General features: G+C 48.6%; 1 protein-coding gene across 1 annotated transcript in view; it reads right to left on the bottom strand.

The window, feature by feature from the left end:
- COL20A1 (collagen type XX alpha 1 chain) overlaps positions 1-24518 on the bottom strand; it is a 249980-nt gene that overhangs the window by 61582 nt on the left and 163880 nt on the right. Inside the window, exons 22-28 of the mRNA XM_075350433.1 lie at positions 17978-18120; positions 15538-15647; positions 15013-15171; positions 13080-13157; positions 4288-4374; positions 4125-4178; positions 2803-2898 (exon numbers count right to left, since the gene is read on the bottom strand). Of these exons, the coding sequence (XP_075206548.1) occupies positions 2803-2898; positions 4125-4178; positions 4288-4374; positions 13080-13157; positions 15013-15171; positions 15538-15647; positions 17978-18120 (727 nt within the window). The remainder of the gene's footprint in view (positions 1-2802; positions 2899-4124; positions 4179-4287; positions 4375-13079; positions 13158-15012; positions 15172-15537; positions 15648-17977; positions 18121-24518) is intronic.

Below are 24518 nucleotides of genomic sequence, written 5' to 3'. Positions count from 1 at the left end.
AAGACCTCCAGAGCTGTCTGATAGGAGTAGTGATGAAAGGTAAGTAGCCTCTGCTAGCTATTTTAAAACCAAGGAAAAAAAATGATTCTAGTGTTGGACAACCTCTTTAAAGATGTACCGTAGATGAAAGCCTCATGCTACTCATACTTTATTCACTAGATGCTCCCATTTATGAGTCTTTCACTTCTTCAGGGTTCAATGAGTCTGTGATCAGGTTTGGCTTTGAGATTTGTTCTACCTGCAGACTGCTTACAGGGTGCACAATCCTAGCTGTTGATGGTCACAGAAGCAAATTAAAATATATGGACAACTTGGGGGCATTTTTTACTTAAAGTATGCATTTTTGACTATGCTTATTTTTTAACTTGAGTTCCATTGAAAAAAAATAATTGTTTCTCGTATTACCTCTGTGTTGCATTGTCTACTGCAGTCTTCAGAATATGTCAACTGAGAAGCCATCACTGAGCTTTTAGTAGTCTATTACTATTTATCTTCCTCCTTCCGGGCTCTTCTCATCTGAATTATGACCACAAGAAAAATAATGTGGTTTTCATTTTGGACAACCCCTGTCCCCCATGAGAGACACTGTGAGTGCCGGCGAAGACTACAGAGCCTTCGCCGGCACTCACAGTGTATTTTATTGGTTACAGCGCTGACAACAGCACTGCAGTCAATCAATAAGCTTAGTAACTCTGAGAGGCTCATGCCTCACTCATTCTGAAGCCTAGATGGAAAAAAACTAAAAGGCTCTAAAAGGAAACCAAGACAAAATGTTTAATGAAACTCAAGTGCAAAACAGTTCTTTTTTCCAAAAATACATGCATTAATTAAAGTAAAAATTGCTCCCAAAGGTGTCCATATGCATTAAGCATTAAAGGGAATCTGTCAGCAAGTTTTTGCTACCTCCTTTGACAGCAAATTAATGTAGGCAAGGAGATTCCAAATCCAGTGGTGTATTACATAGATTACTGTCTGAAGCCATTCTGAAACAATCAAAGAATTTAGATTCAGGAACACAACAGAGCTGACCCACCCACACCAGGCGATCAATAGAGACAGACTGAGTCCATCACAGCAGGGGGCGTGTCGGGATGGCATGCAGGTGAGTTTCTAGTCCTTTAATGCTAATCATAGGGTAATAAACCCTATAGTTTACGTAAACAATCGCACACACTGATAAGAGAAGCACAGTTGCTTTTTCTTGTTTTTTTTTTACCCCTACAGCATGCTGTCTTCAGCTTACATAGCAAAAACCTGCTGACAGATTCCCTTTAAGAGCATATAGGAAGTGTTGATTAAGGACTAAGATGGTTGTAAATTTAAGGAAGCGTGAGCCCAGTATCTAGTCTCATATGATTGAAGGTGGATGGTGTCAAACTCTCCTTAAGGCCCCCTTGACACGCACGTGCCTCTGGTACATGTAAGGTCCGTTTCCTCACGTACCGGAGACACGTACACACGTAGACATATGTTTTCCTATGGTTTTGGATACACGTATGTATTTTTGCATGGAACGTGTGTCCGTTCCGTACATACGTGTGTCCCTGTGTTTCTCACGGCAACATGTCCGTTTTCTCTCCAGCATCACAGGTTTCACACGGAACGCAAACGGGTCACACGTAACACAAATGGACCACACGGATGTGTTCTGTGTGACACGCACCGGAGAAAAGACGTGTCTGCGATAAAGAAAAAAAACAAAACTTTACTCACCTTCTCCAGCCCTGCAGTCTCTGCCGCTGCTGTCACTTGCTGCCGACCGCCGCTCATTATGCTCAGTGAATATTCACTTCACTGCGGCCGGAAGCAGCGGGGAGTCGGCAGGACCGGAGACCAAAGATCAGCACCACGGACAGCGACGCCAGGGACAGGTGAGTAGAAAGTTCCCGTTCTCCGTGTGTTATCACGGATAACACACGGAGAACACATGTGTGCCATACACATGGCACACCGAGGGCAATATGCACCTTTGACACGTCCGTGAAAAACGTGCATGATTTTCACGGACGTGTAAAAGAGGCCTAAAGGGAACCAGTCACCAGATTGTTGCGTTGTAAACCAAAACTATCAACTTAAACAGTGCTTGTACTGCATTCTATAAAGTTGCATATTGTCCCCAGATTCTCCCTGTAGACCCCACAAATACCTTTATAAAATTTCCCGCCATGTATGCCAATTGTTGGGTCTGGTCCGATGGGTGTCCTGTTCTGCTGCTCTTGTCCCTCCTTTAGGCGCAGATTGCCATCCTCCTTTGATGATTGATGTGGATGACGCCTCCAGCGCCATTCAGGTAACGGGGCAAAATCTTGAGCCTTGCACACTTGCACTTCGCTCTGTCCTATTGCGGGCAGAGCCGAAAACATCGGTACGCCTGCGCTAGCCAGCGAGTTCTCTGCGCAGGATTTTGCCCGATGATGTGGATGATGTCACCTGCTGCGTCAATCATCAAAGGAGGACGGCGATCAGAGCCGAAAGAATAGATAAGAGCTGCAAAATAGGACACCCATCTGACTGGATGCAACAATTAGCATGAGATTTTACAGAGATATTTGTGGTGTCTACAGGGGGATTAGGGGACAACGTGCACCCTTATAGAATGCAGCACAGGAGCTGTTTAAGGTACTAGTTTTGGTTTAGAATGCAAACATTTGGTGACAGGTTCCCTTTAAAGGGGTTGGAGCCAATAATCAAGACACATCAGTGGTACTGAGGAAGCATGAAGACAAAAATATGAGTGTTGGATCCCTTCTACTATGTTATCAAGTGCCCAGATAAGTAGAGAATTACTGAAGCTGTTAATACCATTGGTCCAGTCACCATCATTCCACGGGCTCCAGGAGACCCCGAACGCCCTCCTTGACCTTCTGGACCCATCTGTCCAGACACACCAGCTTCACCCTACCAAACGTAGAGAGAAAACAGATGGTTTAGACTGTACTCTATAGAAACTAGAAAAAAATAATGCGTCCTACGTCATCTTCACAGATATTGTCACCTTGTTTTACATTTCATCAACATTTAAGCCTGGCGTCTCCCTCGTGTTGATTACATTCCCTCTCAGTTCATTCCTGAATGTGTGATGTGCTGATTTAATGCCGGTGGATGGCGAATATAAAGTTTTATTCAAATCCCAGGGCGCAATCTACTTCACAGCATGAATCGGGCGAAAAAACTGTGTAATAATGAAATATTCCTCGTTTATGGGTCATGATGGGTGAAAAACACCAGAAAATATAGCACGGAGAGTGAAGTAGGATAGCAAAGACCCCCATTACTTGGAAAAGGAGGGGTGGGGGTGCTTCTGTCTTTATGGAACAAGAGATACATATAGATATAAAAAGTCTAAATGATTCCCTTGAAAACTTAAGCATGTTACCATGACAACAATAAGACACCTCTGGAGATATTTGGGGAAAAAAGATCATGCAGAAGTTTAAAAAAAAAGGTGCGAAGACTAAACTTAGGTGTAATACCATGAATATGTGTTAGAATCTTTCCTTAAAGGGGATGTCCAGTCTTGAAAACCCATTGTCAGTTGTTCTATTAGTGAATTCTGATCTGATAAATGGGGCACTGTCACGAGGGTGTATAGATGAAACAGGGGCTCCTAGGCTGACCCTAAGACTGGGGTCTCTGCACTGTCTTTTATCTCAAAGGTAGACTAGATGGTAGACCGGTTCGAGCCTCCAATATGGCCCTGTATCCTCTCGAAGCCCTAATACTACTCCCCCCCAATCCTCGAGAGATCCATAAATAAACTAGTTTGATCTTCACAGTCTGGGACAACCGAGTGACAACATAGCAGGGGTAATCTTCTATGACATGGGGTTGTCATCATAATTGGTCAACTTTACTCTTTTCTGGTCAATCTTTGGAACCAGGTTTGTTTTGAGGGACACAGATAAATTTGCTGTCACTAATTACCAAGGAGAAGGAATGGGTACTTCAAAGTCTCTTGTCTCCTTTTGTGATTCTCAAGGGTCACGGCGAATACCAAGCTGTGTTGGGTCCTAATTACTTACTTAACATGAATCATATTCACAAATGGTATTGTGGACAATGATATGTCTACCAGTATAAAATATTCCCTTTGTCTAAAAGACAAATAAAATGATATCATATACCATGGGTCCTGCTTCACCCTGCTCCCCTTTGGGTCCTCGAGGTCCGGGTGGACCCTGTAGAAAGTAGAGATAAAATTACAGTGTATATATAACCTAAATGGACCAGTAAAAGATGCAAGTTATACAGTATGTTCTACATCTCTATACAAAGTATAGTTCTTACAGTCAGTCCAGGTGAGCCTGGGGGGCCTTGAACATCTGAGTTACAGGTACAATCAGATGGTGGAGCTGGACAGCTGACCTTATCCCTCTGAAAGAAAAGAGAAGTCACTTGAGAAAATCTGAGGATTTGATCAAAGCAGGGAATGACTATGAGTTGTTGAAACCAATGGATAAACCTATGACTAATATACACTTAGCCGGCATTATGTGATATTTTTTATTATATGTGAAGATATATGATGTTACATGATTCTTCAAGAAGAGGTCTATAATATAATATATAACTATGTTTTCCATCCATTGCAATGTACACTGACAAGCAAAAGGGTAACAATGTTTTGAACTTTTGACTTTCAGGATCCATATCTCACCATCCACTCCAGTTTCAAGCATGAGACTGCCTTAGTTTTATAGATAATCATCTTGGTTACCTCATAAAAAAATTTGACTTGCAACTATTTAGCATATGATTAGTTATGCAGATTCTTGTCATGAGACTGGAAATCTTTTTCTTCCTGTATATGTGGCGCCCCTGAGGCTTCAGTTGAAATCGGGTACTGCACCTCACTTAAGGTGCGGTACTGATCCTGCATCCAGAGGAGGTCGGTACCAGTTCCACAATACACAACTCATACACATAAATAGGTTGCCCTCCCCAATAGGGACCAGGCTAGGGTTGGGTCTTAAGGCAGTCACCAACATGGGGGGCTGCCACCCACTAGTGACAGGGAACCAGGAGAGGAGCAGCCATCAGGAGGCATTAGGAGCCAACACAACAGTTAGAGAATTATCCAGCAGAAGAGGAAGAGAGCAGTCGGGTTAACCGGTGGCTCTGGTGGGATGCAGGAGTTAAAATGGTTGCCGAGGGGAGAGCTTCATTGCTCCCTTGGAACCGGTGCAGTGCAGGATGCATAACCCTAGGGTAGAACATTCTTCAAGTTGTATCACCAAAATCTGCAGGCCAGGGGGATTGCATGTCCCTCTGGCCACCACAGTTCCCGGAGTACAGTGCTGCATAGGGTCCGGAGTCGTAATCTAAGTCCAGCCCCACCATGGACCCGCAGCCCCTGCATACGTGACAGGAGTTCACTTTTCAAGAACCGGGGTCCCCAAGTAGCTTCAGGCCACGGGGATACAGCTCTAAAGGTGCCAGGAAAAAGAGCCCATCGACCACCGTACAGGTTCAGACCTCCGACGGATCTGGGATCGACTGGGACCCATCACGGCCATGACCGGTATCTTCCAGGCGAACCAGGACTGTGAGTAAAGAAAGCTTGAACCCGCAGAGACTGTGTCCACCTGTCCTTGCCGGCGTCAGCGCCCCACGCTCCGGCGCCCGCCATCCCTACAATCCTCATCATCCTCCCCGGGGCCCGCTCCACCTGTGTGGAGCAGAAACATCTTAGCTGCTATAACCATCCACCTCGGAGGACAGCGACAGCAGCGGCAGCTATTCCCTGGCCGCGTACTGCAGGTGGCATCATGAGACAAACCATCCTCCACCATCACCCTTCCCCTTTTCTTTATTGTACAACTCAGGGCCACGAAACCGGGCAAGGGCCACCTGTGACATTCCCAGACCCGACATTACCGAGCCCGACGACGAGTAAAGTTAACCCCTTGCCCCATGGGTGCTACATATACTACCAATTACAACCTACTCTCACATTCCCTAATACCTCAGTGTGTTACAAGGCTGATTCCCAAGCGAAAGGTCACTGGTTCAAATCGAGGAGCAGCCATGAAGAATATTTCCCAAGAAAAGAGAAACAGCATCATCCAGCTCATTGATAGAAGTCTCTCGGCCAAGAAAATTGCTAAACTGCATCATATGAGTGCCGTGACAGTTGGAATTATACAAAATGAAGTCCGTCCATCCATTCAAAAGCCAAGAGGTGGACGTCCAGGCAAAATTTCAGCGTCAACAAGTCAGCTCATCACAAAGTCTATCAGTTCTGGCGTGACAAACACAGCAGGAGGTGACTCGTATGCTTCATAATAATGAGATCACAGACATCCGTGCGACGCAGGTTACACAAATATGGAATGGTTGTCCAAAAAAAGGTGAAGAAGACTCTACTTCAATATTGTAATGAGAAGTGTTGGCTATAGTTTGTAAAGGTTTATGAAAAGTGGACAGATGAAGATTGGAAAAGGGTGATTTGGACAGATGAGCGGACAGTCAATAGACTAGGCTGTGATAGTGCAAATGGGTCTGGAAGAAAAAAGGGAAAAAGGGGCTAACATCAAAAAATTGAACGAACTGTCAAGTTTGGTGAATGAAGCCTGATGACATGGGGTTCCTTCCTAGCCAAAGGTGTTGGCTATTCGAACAGGATCAATGGTGGTCTCAATGCTGAGCTATATGTGATTATCCTACAAGTTCAGTTACTTTGCATACTCAAGTACTATGGGTATGAAAAGGACGATATAGTGTTCCAGCAGGACAACAACACGAAGCATACATCAAGATTGGTGAAGAAATGGTGTAAGGACAATGACATAGAGGTGTTGGATTGGCCTCACAGTCCCCAGACATCAACCCAATAGACCACTTGTGAGTATAGTTATAGAAAAAGCTGTATACATACCCAAGCTAGTCAACCAGTGTGCACCAACATTCAGAAAGTGTAGACAAGACCTAAAATCAGATTTCGGTTGAGATAAGATTGAATCTGATCAAAAGCATATCCAGAAGGATTGAGGCAGTGTTGAAAGCCAAAGGTAGATGTACAAAATACTAACACATTAACCCCTTCACGACCATGGACGGATTTATCCGTCATGGAGCGTGTCCCGTTAAGCCCCGCCCCCTGCCGCGGGCAGGCGGCGGCGGTCGGCACACATATCAGCTGTTTTCAACAGCTGACATGTGTGCCTGCTAGCCGCGGGAGGAATCGCTTCCACCCGCGGCCATTAACCCCTTAAATCTTGCTGCCAAAGTCTGGCAGCAAGATCTAAATGCGCGCGGCCATGTTTTTTACTTACCGCCGCCCCCACCGGAAGTCACGTGCGTGATCATGTGACTATCGGTGGTTGCCATCGTAGCACAGGGTCATGTGATGACGCCTGCAGCTACGAAGTTTCACTATTGACTATTTCTGCTGTTTACAGCTGTATAGCTGTGATCAGCAGATAGCGATCAGCGATCGGATTGCTGATCGCTATAGCCCCCTAGTGGGACTAGTAAAATAAAAAAAAAAAGTAAAAAAAAAGTTTAAAAAAAAACCAAAAAACCCTAAAAGTTCAAATTACCCCCCTTTCCCCCCCATTGAAAATTAAAGGGTTAAAAAATAAATAAATATACACATATTTCGTATCGCCGCGTTCAGAAATGCCCGATCTATCAAAATATAAAATCAATTAATCTGATTTGTAAACGGCGTAGTGACAAAAAAATTCCAAACGCCAAAATTACGTTTTTTAGTCGCCGCAAGTTTTACGCAAAATGCAATAACAGGCGATCAAAACGTAGCATCTGCGCAAAAATGGTACCATTAGAAACGTCAGCTCGAGACGCAAAAAATAAGCCATCACTGAGCCATAGATCCCAAAAAATAAGAACGCTACGTGTTTCGGAAAATGGCGCAAAACGTGCGCCACTTTTATTGGACAAACTTGTGAATTTTTTTTAACCCCTTAGATACAAGTAAACTTATACATGTTTGGTGTCTACAAACTCGCACCGACCTCAGGCATCATACCCACACATCAGTTTTACCATATAGTGAACACCGTGAATAAAACATCCCAAAAACTATTGTGCCATCACACTTTTTTTGCAATTTTTCCGCATTTGGAATTGTTTTGCTGTTTTCCAGTACACCATATGGTAAAACTTATGGTTTCATTTAAAAGTACAACTTGTCCCGCAAAAAACAAGCCCTCATATGGCAAGATTAACGGAAAAATAAAAAAGTTACGGCTCTCGGAAGAAGGGGAGCAAAAAACAAAAACGCAAAAACGGAAAGTGCCCCGGGGCTGAAGGGGTTAAGGGAAGAGCTTAATCCTGTAGATTGGGACAATGTCATGGTAACTGGGGATACCGAACATAAATGAGGCAGGTTTTTAAGGATATACTACTAGAATCATGTGGAAAACTTGTACCCTCTGGTAATAAAATGACCAGGAATAAAAAGAAACCAATAAGGAAGTAAGATAAAACAAAAACAAAGGAAATTCAAAATCTTGAAGTCTGAGAATAGAGAAATAGCATTTACGGAGTATTAAGCTCTCAATAGGAATTGTAAAAAAAAATCAAGAATATATAAATCATCTTTTTACAGTATGAGACTAGTGACAGATTCTAGGTTAAAGTTTTTTATTGCCAAGCAAGACTATATATTAAAAGTGTTTTCTCTCCTTTGGAGAGCTTAGGGTTAATGTCAGTTTTCCTTGCCAGCAGCATTCTCATTAACTGCCCTCAGGTGCTTCCGCTTTGGGAGCACTCCCAATCCCTTTATACTGTATACCCTCTTCTCAAAGTAAAGGGTGCTTGTTATTCTGATTCCATTTGGATGCTTGGCCTTGAGGTGGAAGGAGCAGGTGGAGCCCTGATCGCATTTTGCTGTGTAGGCTGCAGTCCTGGTTCTGACTGCAGCTGTGTGTTGGACATTGTCTCTTGTTGGTATCCCCTGTCTGTCCTTAGTTTCCGTGGTATTGTTTTAGTGCAGTGGTGGGGCTAGCATCCCTCATGGACCAGCTCACTAGCCAGGGTACAGCTGCAGGTGAGTGAAGGAGGTGCTCCATCTTCCCCCTCACTATTGCTAGGGCCCACCATTGTTATAGTGTCCCCGGTGTACCCCTTGTTTTGTTGTGTGTTGCGCCGTATGCCAGACTACCCGTAGTCACTCCACTGAGACAAGAACAATGAACAACCAGCGCAGAAAAGAAGAAACGACTTTTTGAAAATGAGCGACGTGTCAACGAGCAAAGATAAGGTGAGTATTTTTGCTCGTTCACCGTCGCTCGTAGCTGTCACACGCTACGATATATCAAACGATGCCGGATGGGCGTCACTTATGACTTGACCCCGCCGACATATCGCACGATATATCATCTCGTGTGACGCCTGCGTTAGACGTTACAGGCAGGCATACTGCTCTGTGGGGTGGCTCATACAGGTCTGGGCACCCATACTGCTAAGGGCGTGGCTCATACAGGTCTAGGGGGCCCATACTGCTCTGGGGGTTGGCTCATATAGGTCTAGAGACACATACTACTTTGGGGGGTAGCTCATACAGGTCTCGGGGCCCATACTGCTCTGGGGGTAGCTCATACAGGTCTAGGGGGCCCATACTGCTCTGGGGGTGGCTCAAACAGGCTTATGGGCCCATACTGCTCTGGGGTGGCTCATACAGGTCTGGGGGCCCATACTGCTCTGGGGCTAACTCATACAGGTCTAGGGGGCCCAAACTGCTCTGGTAAGTGGCTCATACAGGTCTGGGGGCCCATACTGCTCTAGGGGGTTGCTCATACAGGTCTGGGGGCCCATACTGCTCTGGGGGGTGGCTCATATAGGTCTGGGGGTCCATACTGCTCTGGGGGGGGAATCATACAGATCTGGGGGCCCATACTGCTCTGGGGGTGGCTCATGCAGATCTGGGGCTCATACTGCTCTGGGGGTGGCTCATACAGTTCTAGGGGGCCCATACTGCTCTGGGGGGGTGACTCATACAGGTCTTGGGAACCATACTGCTCTGGGGGGGTGGCTCATAAGGGTCTAGGGGGACAAACTGCTCTGTGGGTGGCTCATACAGGTCTGGGGGCCCATACTGCTCTGGGGGTGGCTCATACAGGTCTAGGGGGGCATACTGCTCTGGGGGGTGGCTCATACAGGTCTGGAGGCCCATACTGCTCTGGGGGTGGCTCATACAGATCTGGGGTACCCATACTGCTCTGGGAGGGTGGCTCATACAGGTCTGGGGGCCCATACAGGTCTGGTGGCCAATACACCTAGGTGGAAACAGGGAGGGGGGTTGTGCGCATACAGCTCTGTGCCCGCTTCCTGTACACTCTCTCATCTGTGAGACATGAGGGAACAGCGTGCTAGCTCCACCAACAGATGAACTTCTATGCAAATGCACACAATGTAGCTGAACGCTGTGGGAGGCAAGTGCATGGCTGCCAGCCAGGAACGTGTGACTGCCAGCCTAAGAACTGTGGTTCCTGCAACTCAGCCCGGAGACCTCAGAACTGATCACCACCGCTGATGCCAGCAACCGGGCCCCTACAGCGCTCCAGTGCCCTGTGATTTGTCCGGGTGCTGATGTCGGCCCTGGTTTGGAATCACACACGCTGTCTGCATCCCTAAAGTGGTGTAAAAATAAATAAATAAATTGGCATAGGGTTCCCTGTATATTGTGATACCCAGTGCAAAAAAAGCATATGGCTCGAGGCTGCAGTCCCCAGCCGTATGCTTATCTTGGCTGTGTCTCAAAATAAGTGGGGCCCTATGCGGCTTATTTTTTAAACTATTGAAATAGCCGTCAGCTGGGGGCTGGTAGTCTCAGGCTGGGAAGACCCATGGTTATTGCCTAAAAATTGGTAGGTTAATTAATTGGACAAAGAAGGTGTTTTTTTTTTTAATTTTATTTTAAATAAAGGATTTTTTCGGTGTTTGGTTTTATTTCTTTTCACTTACAGGATTAGTAATGGAGGGATCTCATAGACCCTACCTATGACTAATCTAGGGCTTAGTGGCAGCTATGAGCTGTCATTAACCCCTTATATTACCCCGATAACCACCACACCGGGGCAATCGGGATGAGCCAGGTAAAGTGCCAGGATTGTCGCATCTATTGGATGCTTTGGGATTAATAAATTGGTGAAAGAGGGTGTGTTTTTTTATTTTATTTTGTGTGTTTGTGTTTTTTTCTTTTTACCTACAAGGTTGGTAATGGGGGGTTTCATAGACCCTTCTTCATTACCATCCCAGGTCTTGTTGGCAGCTGTGATTTTTGATAAATCACAGCTAACATCATCCCAATATATTAACCCGATTGCCCCCATACCAGGGCTTTCAGGATGAGCTGGGTAAAGAGCCACAATTGGCAGCTGCAAAGCTGCTATTTTTAGGCTGGGGACAACCCAATAGCCAAGGGCCTCCCCAGCCTGAGAATACCAGCCCATGCTGTCTGCATTATCTTGGCGGTGTATCAAAATTGAGGGGACCATACGCCATTTTATAAATAATATATATTTAAATCATTTAAATAAAAGCTGCATGGTGTCCCTTATATTTTGATACACAGCCAAGAAAACGCACACAGCCTGAAGCCACTTGCTTTATCTGCTCTGGGTATCAATATACGGGGCACCCTACATAATTTTTTTCAATTATTTATTTCTTTGTACACTTCAATTCCTGACCCAGATAGCTAGTGTGAGGGCAACCAATCACAGATGCCAGCAAAGAGGGTGGACGGAGGAAGCAGGACTGCAACCAATCATAGACGCTGGCACAGAGGGTGGGTGGGGAAAGCAGTGCATATTCATAACTGTTAATGAGCGGACCAGGAGGTATTGTCACAGGGAAATTTGGTAAGTGTAATTCTCCTGCTTTAATGACCATAAGGCGGGCTTTGCACACTACGACATCGCAGGTGCGATGTCGGTGGGGTCAAATCGAAAGTGACGCACATCCGGCGTCACTTGCGATGTCGTAGTGTGTAAATCCTAGATGATACGATGAACGAGCGCAAAATCGTCGTCATCGTATCATCGCTGCAGCCTCCGACATTTCCATAATGCCGGGGGAGCGACAGGTACGATGTAGTTCCTCGTTCCTGCGGCCGCACACATAGCTGTGTGTGAAGCCGCAGGAGCGAGGAACTTCACCTTACCTGCCTCCCGGCTGCAATGAGAGGGACGGAGGTGGGCGGGATGTTTACATCCTGCTCATCTCCGCCCCTCCACTTCAATTGGCCGCCTGCCGTGTGACGTCACTGTGACGCCGCACGGCCCGCCGCCTAAGGAAGGTGGCGGGTCGCCGGCCAGAGGGACGTCGCACGGCAGGTATGTGCGTGTAAAGCTGCCGTAGCGATAATAATCGCTACGGCAGCTTTCACTATATATCGAACGTGCGACGGGGGCGGGACTATCGCTGCAGCATCGGTAACACATTGTTACCGATGTTGCAACGTGCAAAGCCCGCCTAAGTCTTTTTTTTATTTTTCACTATGCCTCCCAAACACACTAATGCCAGTAGCAAAGATGGCTACGGCATTATTGTGATTGGCAAGCAAACCCAGCATGTATGGCTGCAAATAAGGCACCAAACATGTGGGGAGAGGACTCAAATCTCACAAAGTGAATACTAAAATACTCAACGAGTAACGGATATTGAAAATACCTTAATATTCATGCAAGTAACGAATAGTGCTGAATATATTCGCTCATCACTAATTGTTACTTTTTGCTCGTCAGTGTCAAATATGCAAAGCAATGAATGTGCTCGCTGCATAGACCTATATAGCGTTCAGGGACTTGTGTATAGGATCTCACTTCGCACACACAGACCTCCTTGATATCTTATTTTACAGTATCTTGCTGCATTTTAATACTCTTTGCATATTCAGAGCAACAAAAACGTCAATGTAAAGATCCCACTTCATGTTATAATTAGGAAACTTGTGAAGCCTGCGAATGCCGGGAACCTATAATCCTCAGGGGGTTTAGTTATAGAACCGCAGCAAGGTATTCTGTAGTTAAAATTGACACTGGGATGAGCTATCGAGGAGCCCTGGGTATGGTAGAGTAGAAAAAATAACCGAGAGCGCATCTACGTATTACCTTGCCTGGGACATCACAGCATCCATCTCCTTCTGGGATCTCTGAAGCACAAAATATCAAGAATGACTGAAGCTCCAGCTAAGAAACAAATACAGAAAGATTTGGTCTTGGGTTAGACTGGCCATTAGGGTATTATGGTAATACAGTAGAGCCTAGATATCCTTGTCCAGTAGTGGATATATTAAAAACTTAAGTAAATCATGTATAAAAAGACACAGTGATTGCTGATATTAGTAAAGCAGAAAGTCGTTAACTACTCATTCTACTTGGAGTTAACCTAAAGAATAACTGCATGAAATAAAGAGTTTTCTCCTCTGCTGCATCTAAGCTCTGAACAATTCTACCTGACAATAAAAATAACTTTTTTTTTTAGGAATTTCATATTTTAAGAGATATATAAATTATTGTATTGGTTTATCCCTTGATGAAGTAGTTCTTACTCCAATTAAAAGTTTCTGGGATTCATTCTACGGTGCCGGTGAGAATTGAAGAAATACATAGCCATGTGATTTCCAAAGGTCTCCAAATGATTTTACTGAGAATTAGATCTTTTATAGTCCTCAGAAATATAGGCCTATCATGCATAAATTAAAGCGCTCCTAACATGATAGCAAATAGTAGAATACATAACTGCATAATAAGTAAAGACATTCCCAGCATCCACCCAGCAGCTTAGGGAGGCACACACCCAAAAACGAGTCTTTGTTCCAAAAGTGAAATCTCACACCCTAAGAACTTTTTGGCAGGCCTGAAGACATAAACTCTTTCCTTACTTTAACATGCCCGGTTATACAACTGATCCAAAACAAGTAGTATCAGAAACCATACATTATATTGCTCTTTAAGGCTCCACTTTTGACCATATTCAGCCATATTGGACTGTGAAGAGCTGTCTCTGGTCACTTGGTCACAGAGAGCCTAAACATATATATATACTGTATATGCTTAAAAATTCCATTGGGTAAGGCACTCCTACACAACAGCCACATAATAGCCCATAGAAATGACCAGAAGAAAGTTGTGTAATCTGTAGCTGAGTATTTGGAGGTGTTGTGATGGTATTTAAGGACAGATGCTACCAGGCAGCTCCCACAGTTAATAATTAAATGAACACGTTGATTTAGCAAGGCGTTCTCATTTTGTCCGCTATCGGCGGTCCCCTCTCCATTGACCCGCGCCGCTATAAATAGCCAGATGCTATCGCCTCTTTTTAAACGCCCTCTGGAGAGCTGGACTCTTTCTTTTCCATTCCCTGAGATGCGGGGAATCAGTCAGAGACTGAATCTCTTCCAAATGAGACCCATTGATCACTGGAAATTTAAAATGTCTCAGGTTAAATAAATCTGGATGACGGATGGAAAGAAGGCGTTCTGTGTCGGGGCTGATATGCCGGGAGGCTGCGCCGACACGAGGGTGACATTGCATTAGGGAGAACAATGAATGACTTACTGATGTCGGGTTTTGGACATTATCAGGAAATAGGCACTGATTAACCCTTTCTGTGCTACAAGAGGAATAGAAGAAATTTCCATAGTAACTGTGATAAAGAATATGGAAGAATTCACTAGCTGGTATAACCTGGGCATCTCCTGGTATACACAGTGATTATTTCTGTACAGCTGGTATATTGTACAACTTCTTGTGTTATGGAATATATGATACAAACAGATCTCCCTCCAGTCCACTTTCACATTGATTAAGAACGGTGTTCACACCTTATCTATCCTAAAACATGTATTAGATCTCACTAACTATATAAGAGGCTAAAGACTGGTCAATGCAATGATCTTTCGTTTATACGGTCACTCCTCAGGCTGAAAATGGTAATCACAAAGTCAGAAAACAACAATATAGCACAAGTAAGACCTTACTGAGATAAAGGAATGAAGAGAAGGCGGATGGGACTTGGAGACCTCATCCCAGGATTACTTACTGCTGAGGAGCCACTCCTTGGACCTCTAGTTCTTGTTAGTTTTCCCAACATCTCAAACCCCAAAGTGGTCACCTTCCCCATGGTCCTGACTTGCTTCTCTGCCACCATCTGGCAATCCACATGGAGTTTGATATTCACTCTGCTAATAGCCAATTGTACCTGGACAAAGAGAGAACATAAGTTCAAAAGGAAATCTACCTTTAAAGTTGAAACCCCAATAAACACCTAAAAAAATGGAGCAACCAAAAGCCTACAATTGTGGTTAGTTTTCCATAACGTGGTTAGTGCTTCTTCTTTCAATTAGCGCTATTATCATAATAGATGCTACCAATGCTGCAACATAGAGCTTGAAACATGGAAACCTATCACCAGGCTTCTAAAAATCAATGGAGTGGTTACTCATAGACTTCCACCACGTCAGTTTTCATTCTTACTGAGATGCCCTAATGTGGTTCACCACACTACTAAGTAGTAATTGAGCTTGAATCTTCAGTAATCCTTTAATATCAGTAATCAATATTTTACCTTATGGAAACTTCCGTAGAAGATCTTCTTTACTTCTTGCTGATCGAAGGTCTCCTCCTGTAATCTGCCCTCACTGTCAGGGTGGAAGTACGTCAATGACTGCTTAGTCGCTGTTGAGACATAGAAAGATGCCTCTGAAAATGGTACATAGGCCATGCCTATGACCTAAGAAGTGACTATCCAATTTAGCTACTTTCATGGCAGATCAAAGTTCTTAAAGAGGACCAACCAGCAGGATTTTGCTATATGAGGTAAAGGCAGTGCTATACAGGCAGTAAAGCCTGCTTTACATGTTACGATTTCGTATACGATATCGTATGCGATCATAACCGCCCCCATCGTATGTGCGGCACGTTCCATTTGTTGAATGTGCCGCACAAACGATTAACCCCCGTCCAACGTAATTACATGTCCATAGACCTCGATGTGGGTGGCAAACGTCCACTTCCTGGAGTGGGAGGGACGTTCGGCGTCACATCGACGTCACGCGGCAGCCGGCCAATAGAAGCGGAGGGGCGGAGATGAGCGGGACATAAACATCCTGCCCACCTCCTTCCTTGCGCATTGGTGGCCGGGAGCCGCAGGACGCAGGTAAGCTGTCGTTCAATGTTCCCGGGGTGTCACACACTGCGATGTGTGCTGCCTCGGGAACATTGCACAACCGCACGTTCAATTCATGAGGAATGAACAACGTGCATGCGATGAACGGATTTTCGTTCAATCGCAATCGCACGTACCTGTCACACACTACAATGTACCTTACGATGCCGGATGTGCGTCACTTACGACGTGACCCCGCCGACACATTGTAAGATATATTGTAGCGTGTAAAGCGGGCTTTAGATGCTGAATCCAGGCATACCTGTAAGGCTACTTTCACACATCCGGTTTGAGCCCTGCGGCTCAATCCGGCTGTGAAAACTATGCAACGGATGCGGTGAAAACACCGCATCCTTTGCATAAGTTTTTACATGCGGCCGGTCCGGTTTTTTCCGGTTGCGGCATGCTACTGAGCATGCGCAGTTGAAAATACCGCATGCGGCGACCGGATGCGTTTTTTTCCGCATCGCGCCGCATCCGGCCTCCATAGGGATGCATTGAAAAATGCGCCGCAGCGGCCGGATGCGGCGCGATGCGGTGTTTTTTGCCGGAGCAAAAAACGTTGCAGGGAACGTTCGATCCGGCCGCCGCATCGGCTACATCTGCCGCATGCGGCAAAAACCGGACCGAACGCAAGCCCCTGCGGCACAATGCGGCACTAATGTAAGTCAATGCAAAAAAAACCGCAATCGGCGTTACAAAAGCCGGTTGCGGTTTTTCTGCAGAACGCCGTATTGTGCCGCAGAGCAAAAATCCGGATGTGTGAAAGTACCCTTATAGAAAGATGTGATGCTTTGTTGATTAAATATCTTTAATCAAAATTCCAGAAAAGCACTGCACTTTGATTGATGTGTGCAACATGGACGGGTCTTTATGGGTCAGGTTCTCGCCCCTTATTTTTCCTCTTCCGGTGTCCTCTGGCTTGCCCCATTTTCTTTATTTGAATATTGTGCCGCGCCGCCATTGCTGTCGTTGGCGTCGTGAGCGCATTGCCACAGTACTCAGGTCTTCATTAAAATGGCGTTGGAGTCCGCGCATGCGCATACCACGATCTCCGGCGTCATTTTGTTGAACATACTGCAGTGGAGACTATGAGAAACATTGGTGCGTGTGCAGATTTTTTTTTACATCTGTGCATGCGTTGATACTTCTCATAGCCTTCACTGCAGTGTGTTCTATAAAATGGCTCCGGAGATTTTGCAACGTGCATGCATGGACTCCAATGCCATTTTAATGAAGACCTAAGTACTGTGGCAATGTGCATGCACTGCCAACAACATCAATGACGGCGTGGTGTGATATTCGAATAAAGAAAAGTGGGCAAGCCAGAGGACGCTGGAGGAGGAGGAATAAACGCCGAGGACCCGACCCACAAAGACCTGCCCATGTTGCCCCCATCAATCAAAGTGCAGTGCTTTTCTGCAACTTTGATTAAAGATATTTAATCAACCAAGCATCAGATCTTTCTATAACAGGTATGCCTGGATTCAGCATCTTACTGCCTGTGTGGCAATGCCTTTACCTCATAGAGCAAAATCCTGGTGGTGGGTCCTCTTTAAGATCCAGTGATTAATTTGGCCCAATTTGTAAGATTGTGCTTAATATATAGGGACGCATAACACTGCTCCTTGGGTTATGTGATGTTTTGCAGTTCATCTCCTTCCTCAACAGTGGAGATAGCTGCAATACCAGACACAAACCATGGTCCGGTGTGGCACTGTTTCTTCTCCTGGAAAAAAACAGTTAACCCCCTTCTACTTAGTTTATGATTACCAAAGAGCTGGGATGTACTGAGATTTAAATTCTTATATACGGTATTTCTATACTCGGAACACCTTACGGTCCAGGATAATCCCCATGACAGGCTGGAAATCTTCATCCGTTATCTGCCACACAGCAAAGGGCTCATGGGCGGCATTTGGTGGCAGACGAAGAAGGAAGCTGAGGCTGTGTTCTGGGGGAAGTCCATTTGGATGAATTTCTCTAAGAAAGAAAACAGAAAGGCATGGTAGACCAGGCAGATTATTAATGGCAAGCAAAGCAGGTACATTTTCCAGAGGGAAAAGATACAATGTAATAATCAAACAGGATCAAGAAAAGAAAGTTTGTATTTATTGACAGCAAGCAGAGCTCCGACCCATCTATCATCTATTTATTTATCATCCATCTATCTATTGCACTGCACAACAACAAAAATTTACTGTCACTGAGCAAAAACCTTGTGTCCTATATTAAATTAAGTGTGAATCTTCCAAATCCAAAATCAGAATTGTCATAATACATCAGGAAATATTGTTATGCATAAATTTACCCACATGAACTAAGCATTTAGAAAGCACTGAATGTACAGAACGAGTTTTACTCCAACAATTACCTGTCTACATCAAAGTTTTTGTAGTAAACAAACAGTGTAGTATATATAGGAACTATCAGCTCTCCTGTGTGGTGTAGTATATACAGGAACTATCAGCTCTCCTGTGTGGCGTAGTATATAGAGGATATATCAGCTCTCCTGTGTGGGGTAGTATATAGAGGAACTATCAGCTCTCCTGTGTGGCGTAGTTTATAGAGGAACTATCAGCTCTCCTGTGTGGGGTAGTATATAGAGGATATATCAGCTCTCCTGTGTGGTGTAGTATATAGAGGAACTATCAGCTCTCCTGTGTGGGGTAGTATATAGAGGAACTATCAGCTCTCCTGTGTGGGGTAGTATATAGAGGATATATCAGCTCTCCTGTGTGGCGTAGTATATAGAGGAACTATCAGCTCTCCTGTGTGGGGTAGTATATAGAGGATATATCAGCTCTCCTGTGTGGTGTAGTATATAGAGGAACTATCAGCTCCCCTGTGTGGCGTAGTATATAGAGGAACTATCAGCTCTCCTGTGTGGCGTAGTATATAGAGGATATATCAGCTCTCCTGTGTGGGGTAGTATATAGAGGAACTATCAGCTCTCCTGTGTGGCGTAGTATATAGAGGATATATCAGCTCTCCTGTGTGGGGTAGTATATAGAGGAACTATCAGCTCTCCTGTGTGGCGTAGTATATAGAGGATATATCAGCTCTCCTGTGTGGGGTAGTATATAGAGGAACTATCAGCTCTCCTGTGTGGCGTAGTATATAGAGGAACTATCAGCTCTCCTGTGTGGCGTAGTATATAGAGGAACTATCAGCTCTCCTGTGTGGGGTAGTATATAGAGGATATATCAGCTCTCCTGTGTGGTGTAGTATATAGAGGAACTATCAGCTCTCCTGTGTGGGGTAGTATATAGAGGATATATCAGCTCTCCTGTGTGGCGTAGTATATAGAGGAAGTATCAGCTCTCCTGTGTGGGGTAGTATATAGAGGATATATCAGCTCTCCTGTGTGGTGTAGTATATAGAGGAACTATCAGCTACCCTGTGTGGCGTAGTATATAGAGGAACTATCAGCTCTCCTGTGTGGCATAGTATATAGAGGAACTATCAGCTCTCCTGTGTGGGGTAGTATATAGAGGATATATCAGCTCTCCTGTGTGGGGTAGTATATAGAGGAACTATCAGCTCTCCTGTGTGGGGTAGTATATAGAGGATATATCAGCTCTACTGTGTGGTGTAGTATATAGAGGAACTATCAGCTCTCCTGTGTGGCGTAGTATATAGAGGAACTATCAGCTCTCCTGTGTGGGGTAGTATATAGAGGATATATCAGCTCTCCTGTGTGGGGTAGTATATAGAGGATATATCAGCTCTCCTGTGTGGGGTAGTATATAGAGGATATATCAGCTCTCCTGTGTGGGGTAGTATATAGAGGATATATCAGCTCTACTGTGTGGTGTAGTATATAGAGGAACTATCAGCTCTCCTGTGTGGGGTAGTATATAGAGGATATATCAGCTCTCCTGTGTGGTGTAGTATATAGAGGAACATGGGCGTACCCAGCGAGGGGCAGGAGGGGGCAGCTGCCCCCCCCTAGAAGCAGGGGCACGGTGTAGTGGGCCGGTGCCTGTAGTGGGCCGCTGTATCTGCAGTCACCGGCGCGCTGCTCAGCACTGTGTGCATACCGGGCACACTAGCTGCAGCAGGAGGCAGCGCGCTGTGCTGTGCCGGCCCTGCTGTGTGCTGTGTGCCCGGCAGGGCCGTATTTACCATTAGGCACCCGTGGTCCTGTGCCTGGGGTGGCAGGATGCAGGGGGGCGGCACCTTCTAGCAGTAAAAAAAAAAAAAAAAAAATCATTTTGTTTTACACATTCATTAAATCCACTGTATTTTCGGAGGGGGGAGGGGGGAGAGGCACACCTTTATTGATTTGTATCCGCGTCAATTAAGACGCGAATGCAGACAAACTGCGGCGGCCGGGCACAGAGAGCAGATTGACCCCGGAATTGCCGGCGCCTGCACTTCCGGTGTCACAGGCGCGCCAATCAGCCAATCCTCTGTGCTGCGTCCAATGCTGTGTGGATTTCACATGCAGAGCTCACAGCAGGACGCCGCAGAGGACGCCGCGATGGAAGCCGGTGTCAGAAGTGGATACTCACGTGAGCCAGGAAGATGGCGGCGGGCCCTGGAGCAGGTAAGTGCTCGCAGAGCTGAAGATTCATAAGGAGCGTGGGGGTGTCTCTAATGCAGACTGGAGATCTGCGTATGGGGTGGGAGGAGAGAGGCTGATACTGGGGGAGACTTGGGGGAAGAGAAGCTGATACTGGGGGAGGCTGGGAGGAGAGAGTCTGATGCTGGGGGAGGCTGGGAGGGGGGAGGCTGATGTTATGGAAGGCTGGGAAAGGGGAGGCTGACGCTGGGGGAGGCTGGGAGAAGGGAGGCTGATGCTGAGGGAGGCTGATGCTGGGGAGGCTGGGAGGAGAGAGGCTGATGCTGGGGGAGGCTGGTGCTGGGGGAGGCTGGGAGGAGGGAGGCTGATACTGGGGGAGGCTGGGAGGGGGGAGACTAGGAGGGGGGAGGCTGATGCTGAGGGAGGCAGGGAGGGGGGAGGCTGATGCTGGGGGATGCTGGGAGGAGTGAGGCTGATGCTGGGGGAGGCTGGGAGAAGAGAGGCTGATGCTGGGGGCAGAGAGGCTGATGCTGGGGGCAGAGAGGCTGATGCTGGGGGCAGAGAGGCTGATGCTGGGGAAAGCTGGGAGGAGGGAGGCTGATGCTGGGAGGAGGCTGATGCTGGGGGAGGCTGGGAGGAGAGAGGCTGATGCTGGGGGAGACTGATGCTGGGGGAGGCTGGGAGGAGAGAGGCTGATGCTGGGGGAGGCTGGGAGGAGGGAGGCTGATGCTGAGGGAGGCTGATGCTGGGGGAGGCTAGGAGGAGAGAGGCTGATGCTGGGGGAGGCTGGGAGGAGAGAGGCTGATGCTGGGGGAGGCTGATGCTGGGGGAGGCTGGGAGGAGGGAGGCTGATGCTGGGGGAGGCTGGGAGGAGGGAGGCTGATGCTGAGGGAGGGTGATGCTGGGGGAGGCTGGGAGGAGAGAGGCTGATGCTGAGGGAGGCTGATGCTGGGGAAGGCTGGGAGGAGAGAGACTGATGCTGGGGGAGGCTGATGCTGGGAGAGTTTGGGAGGAGAGAGGCTGATGCTGGGGGAGGCTGGGAGGAGAGAGGCTGATGCTGGGGGAGGCTGATGCTGGGGGAGGCTGGGAGGAGGGAGGCTGATGCTGAGGGAGGCTGGGAGGGGGGAGGCTGGGAGGAGAGAGACAGATGCTGGGGGAGGCTTGGAGGAGGGAGGCTGATGCTGAGGGAGGCTGATGCTGGGGGAGGCTGGGAGGAGAGAGGCTGATGCTGGGAGAGGCTGGAAGGAGAGAGGCTGATGCTGGGGGAGGCTGGGAGGAAAGAGGCTGATGCTGAGGGAGGCTGATGCTGGGAGAGGCTGATGCTGTGGGAGGCTCGGAGGAGAGAGGCTGATGCTGAGGGAGGCTGATGCTGGGGGATGCTGGGAGGAGAGAGGCTGATGCTGGGGGCAGCTAGGAGGGGGGAGGCTGATGCTGGGGGAGGCTGGGAGGAGGGAGGCTGATGCTGAGGGAGGCTGATGCTGGGGGAGGCTTGGAGGAGAGAGGCTGATGCTGGGGGAGGCTGGTGCTGGGGGAGGCTGATGCTGGGGGAGGCTGGGAGGAGGGAGAATGATGCTGAGGGAGGCTGGGAGGGGGGAGGCTGGGAGGAGAGAGGCTGATGCTGGGGGAGGCTGGGAGGAGAGAGGCTGATGCTGGGGGAGGCTGATGCTGGGGGAGGCTGGGAGGAGAGAGGCTGATGCTGGGAGAGGCTGGGAGGAGAGAGGCTGATGCTGGGGGAGGCTGGGAGGAAAGAGGCTGATGCTGAGGGAGGCTGATGGTGGGAGAGGCTGATGCTTCAGGAGGCTCGGAGGAGAGAGGCTGATGCTGAGGGAGGCTGATGCTGGGGGAGGCTGGGAGGAGAGAGGCTGATGCTGGGGGAGGCTAGGAGGGGGGAGGCTGATGCTGGGGGAGGCTGATGCTGGGGGAGGCTGGGAGGAGGGAGGCTGATGCTGAGGGAGGCTGATGCTGGGGGAGGCTGGGAGGAGAGAGGCTGATGCTGGGGGAGGCTGGGAGGAGAGAGGCTGATGCTGGGGGAGGCTGGGAGGAGACAGGCTGATGCTGGGGGAGGCTGATGCTGGGGGAGGCTGGGAGGAGGGAGGCTGATGCTGGGGGAGGCTGGGAGGAGGGAGGCTGATGCTGAGGGAGGCTGATGCTGGGGGAGGCTGGGAGGAGAGAGGCTGATGCTGAGGGAGGCTGATGCTGGGGGAGGCTGGGAGGAGAAAGGCTGATGCTGGGGGAGGCTGATGCTGGGAGAGTTTGGGAGGAGAGAGGCTGATGCTGGGGGAGGCTGAGAGGAGAGAGGCTGATGCTGGGGGAGGCTGGTGCTGAGGGAGGCTGATGCTGGGGGAGGCTGGGAGGAGGGAGGCTGATGTTGAGGGAGGCTGGGAGGGGGGAGGCTGGGAGGAGAGAGGCTGATGCTGGGGGAGGCTGGGAGGAGGGAGGCTGATGCTGAGGGAGGCTGATGCTGGGGGAGGCTGGGAGGAGAGAGGCTGATGCTGGGAGAGGCTGGAAGGAGAGAGGCTGATGCTGGGGGAGGCTGGGAGGAAAGAGGCTGATGCTGAGGGAGGCTGATGCTGGGAGAGGCTGATGCTGTGTGAGGCTCGGAGGAGAAAGGCTGATGCTGAGGGAGGCTGATGCTGGGGGATGCTGGGAGGAGAGAGGCTGATGCTGGGGGCGGCTAGGAGGGGGGAGGCTGATGCTGGGGGAGGCTGGGAGGAGGGAGGCTGATGCTGAGGGAGGCTGATGCTGGGAGAGGCTTGGAGGAGAGAGGCTGATGCTGGGGGAGGCTGGTGCTGGGGGAGGCTGATGCTGGGGGAGGCCTCTGAGGAGGGAGAATGATGCTGAGGGAGGCTGGAAGGGGGGAGGCTGGGAGGAGAGAGGCTGATGCTGGGGGAGGCTAGGAGGAGAGAGGCTGATGCTGGGGGAGGCTGATGCTGGGGGAGGCTGGGAGGAGAGAGGCTGATGCTGGGAGAGGCTGGGAGGAGAGAGGCTGATGCTGGGGGAGGCTGGGAGGAGAGAGGCTGATGCTGGGGGAGGCTTGGAGGAAAGAGGCTGATGCTGAGGGAGGCTGATGCTGGGATAGGCTGATGCTTCGGGAGGCTCGGAGGAGAGAGGCTGATGCTGAGGGAGGCTGATGCTGGGGGAGGCTGGGAGGAGAGAGGCTGATGCTGGGGGAGACTAGGAGGGGGAAGGCTGATGCTGAGGGAGGCTGATGCTGGGGGAGGCTGGGAGGAGAGAGGCTGATGCTGGGGAGGCTGATGCTGGGGGAGGCTGGGAGGAGAGAGGCTGATGCTGGGGGAGGCTGATGCTGAGGGAGGCTGGGAGGAGGGAGGCTGATGCTGGGGGAGGCTGGGAGGAGGGAGGCTGATGCTGAGGGAGGCTGATGCTGGGGGAGGCTGGGAGGAGAGAGGCTGATGCTGGGGGAGGCTGGGATGAGAGAGGATGATGCTGGGGGAGGCTGATGCTGGGGGAGGCTGGGAGGAGGGAGGCTGATGCTGGGGGAGGCTGGGAGGAGGGAGGCTGATGCTGAGGGAGGCTGATGCTGGGGGAGGCTGGGAGGAGAAAGGCTGATGCTGAGGGAGGCTGATGCTGGGGGAGGCTGATGCTGGGGGAGGCTGGGAGGAGGGAGAATGATGCTGAGGGAGGCTGGGAGGAGAGAGGCTGATGCTGAGGGAGCCTGATGCTGGGGGAGGCTGGGAGGAGAGAGGCTGATGCTGGGGGAGGCTAGGAGGGGGGAGGCTGATGCTGGGGGAGGCTGATGCTGGGGGAGGCTGGGAGGAGGGAGGCTGATGCTGAGGGAGGCTGATGCTGGGGGAGGCTGGGAGGAGAGAGGCTGATGCTGGGGGAGGCTGGGATG

Source organism: Anomaloglossus baeobatrachus, chromosome 5 (assembly GCF_048569485.1).
Source record: "Anomaloglossus baeobatrachus isolate aAnoBae1 chromosome 5, aAnoBae1.hap1, whole genome shotgun sequence".
In the NCBI taxonomy this organism is placed as follows: domain Eukaryota; kingdom Metazoa; phylum Chordata; class Amphibia; order Anura; family Aromobatidae; genus Anomaloglossus; species Anomaloglossus baeobatrachus.
The sequence above is the reverse complement of the archived record's forward strand: the minus strand, read 5'-3'. Positions and strand labels throughout refer to the sequence as shown.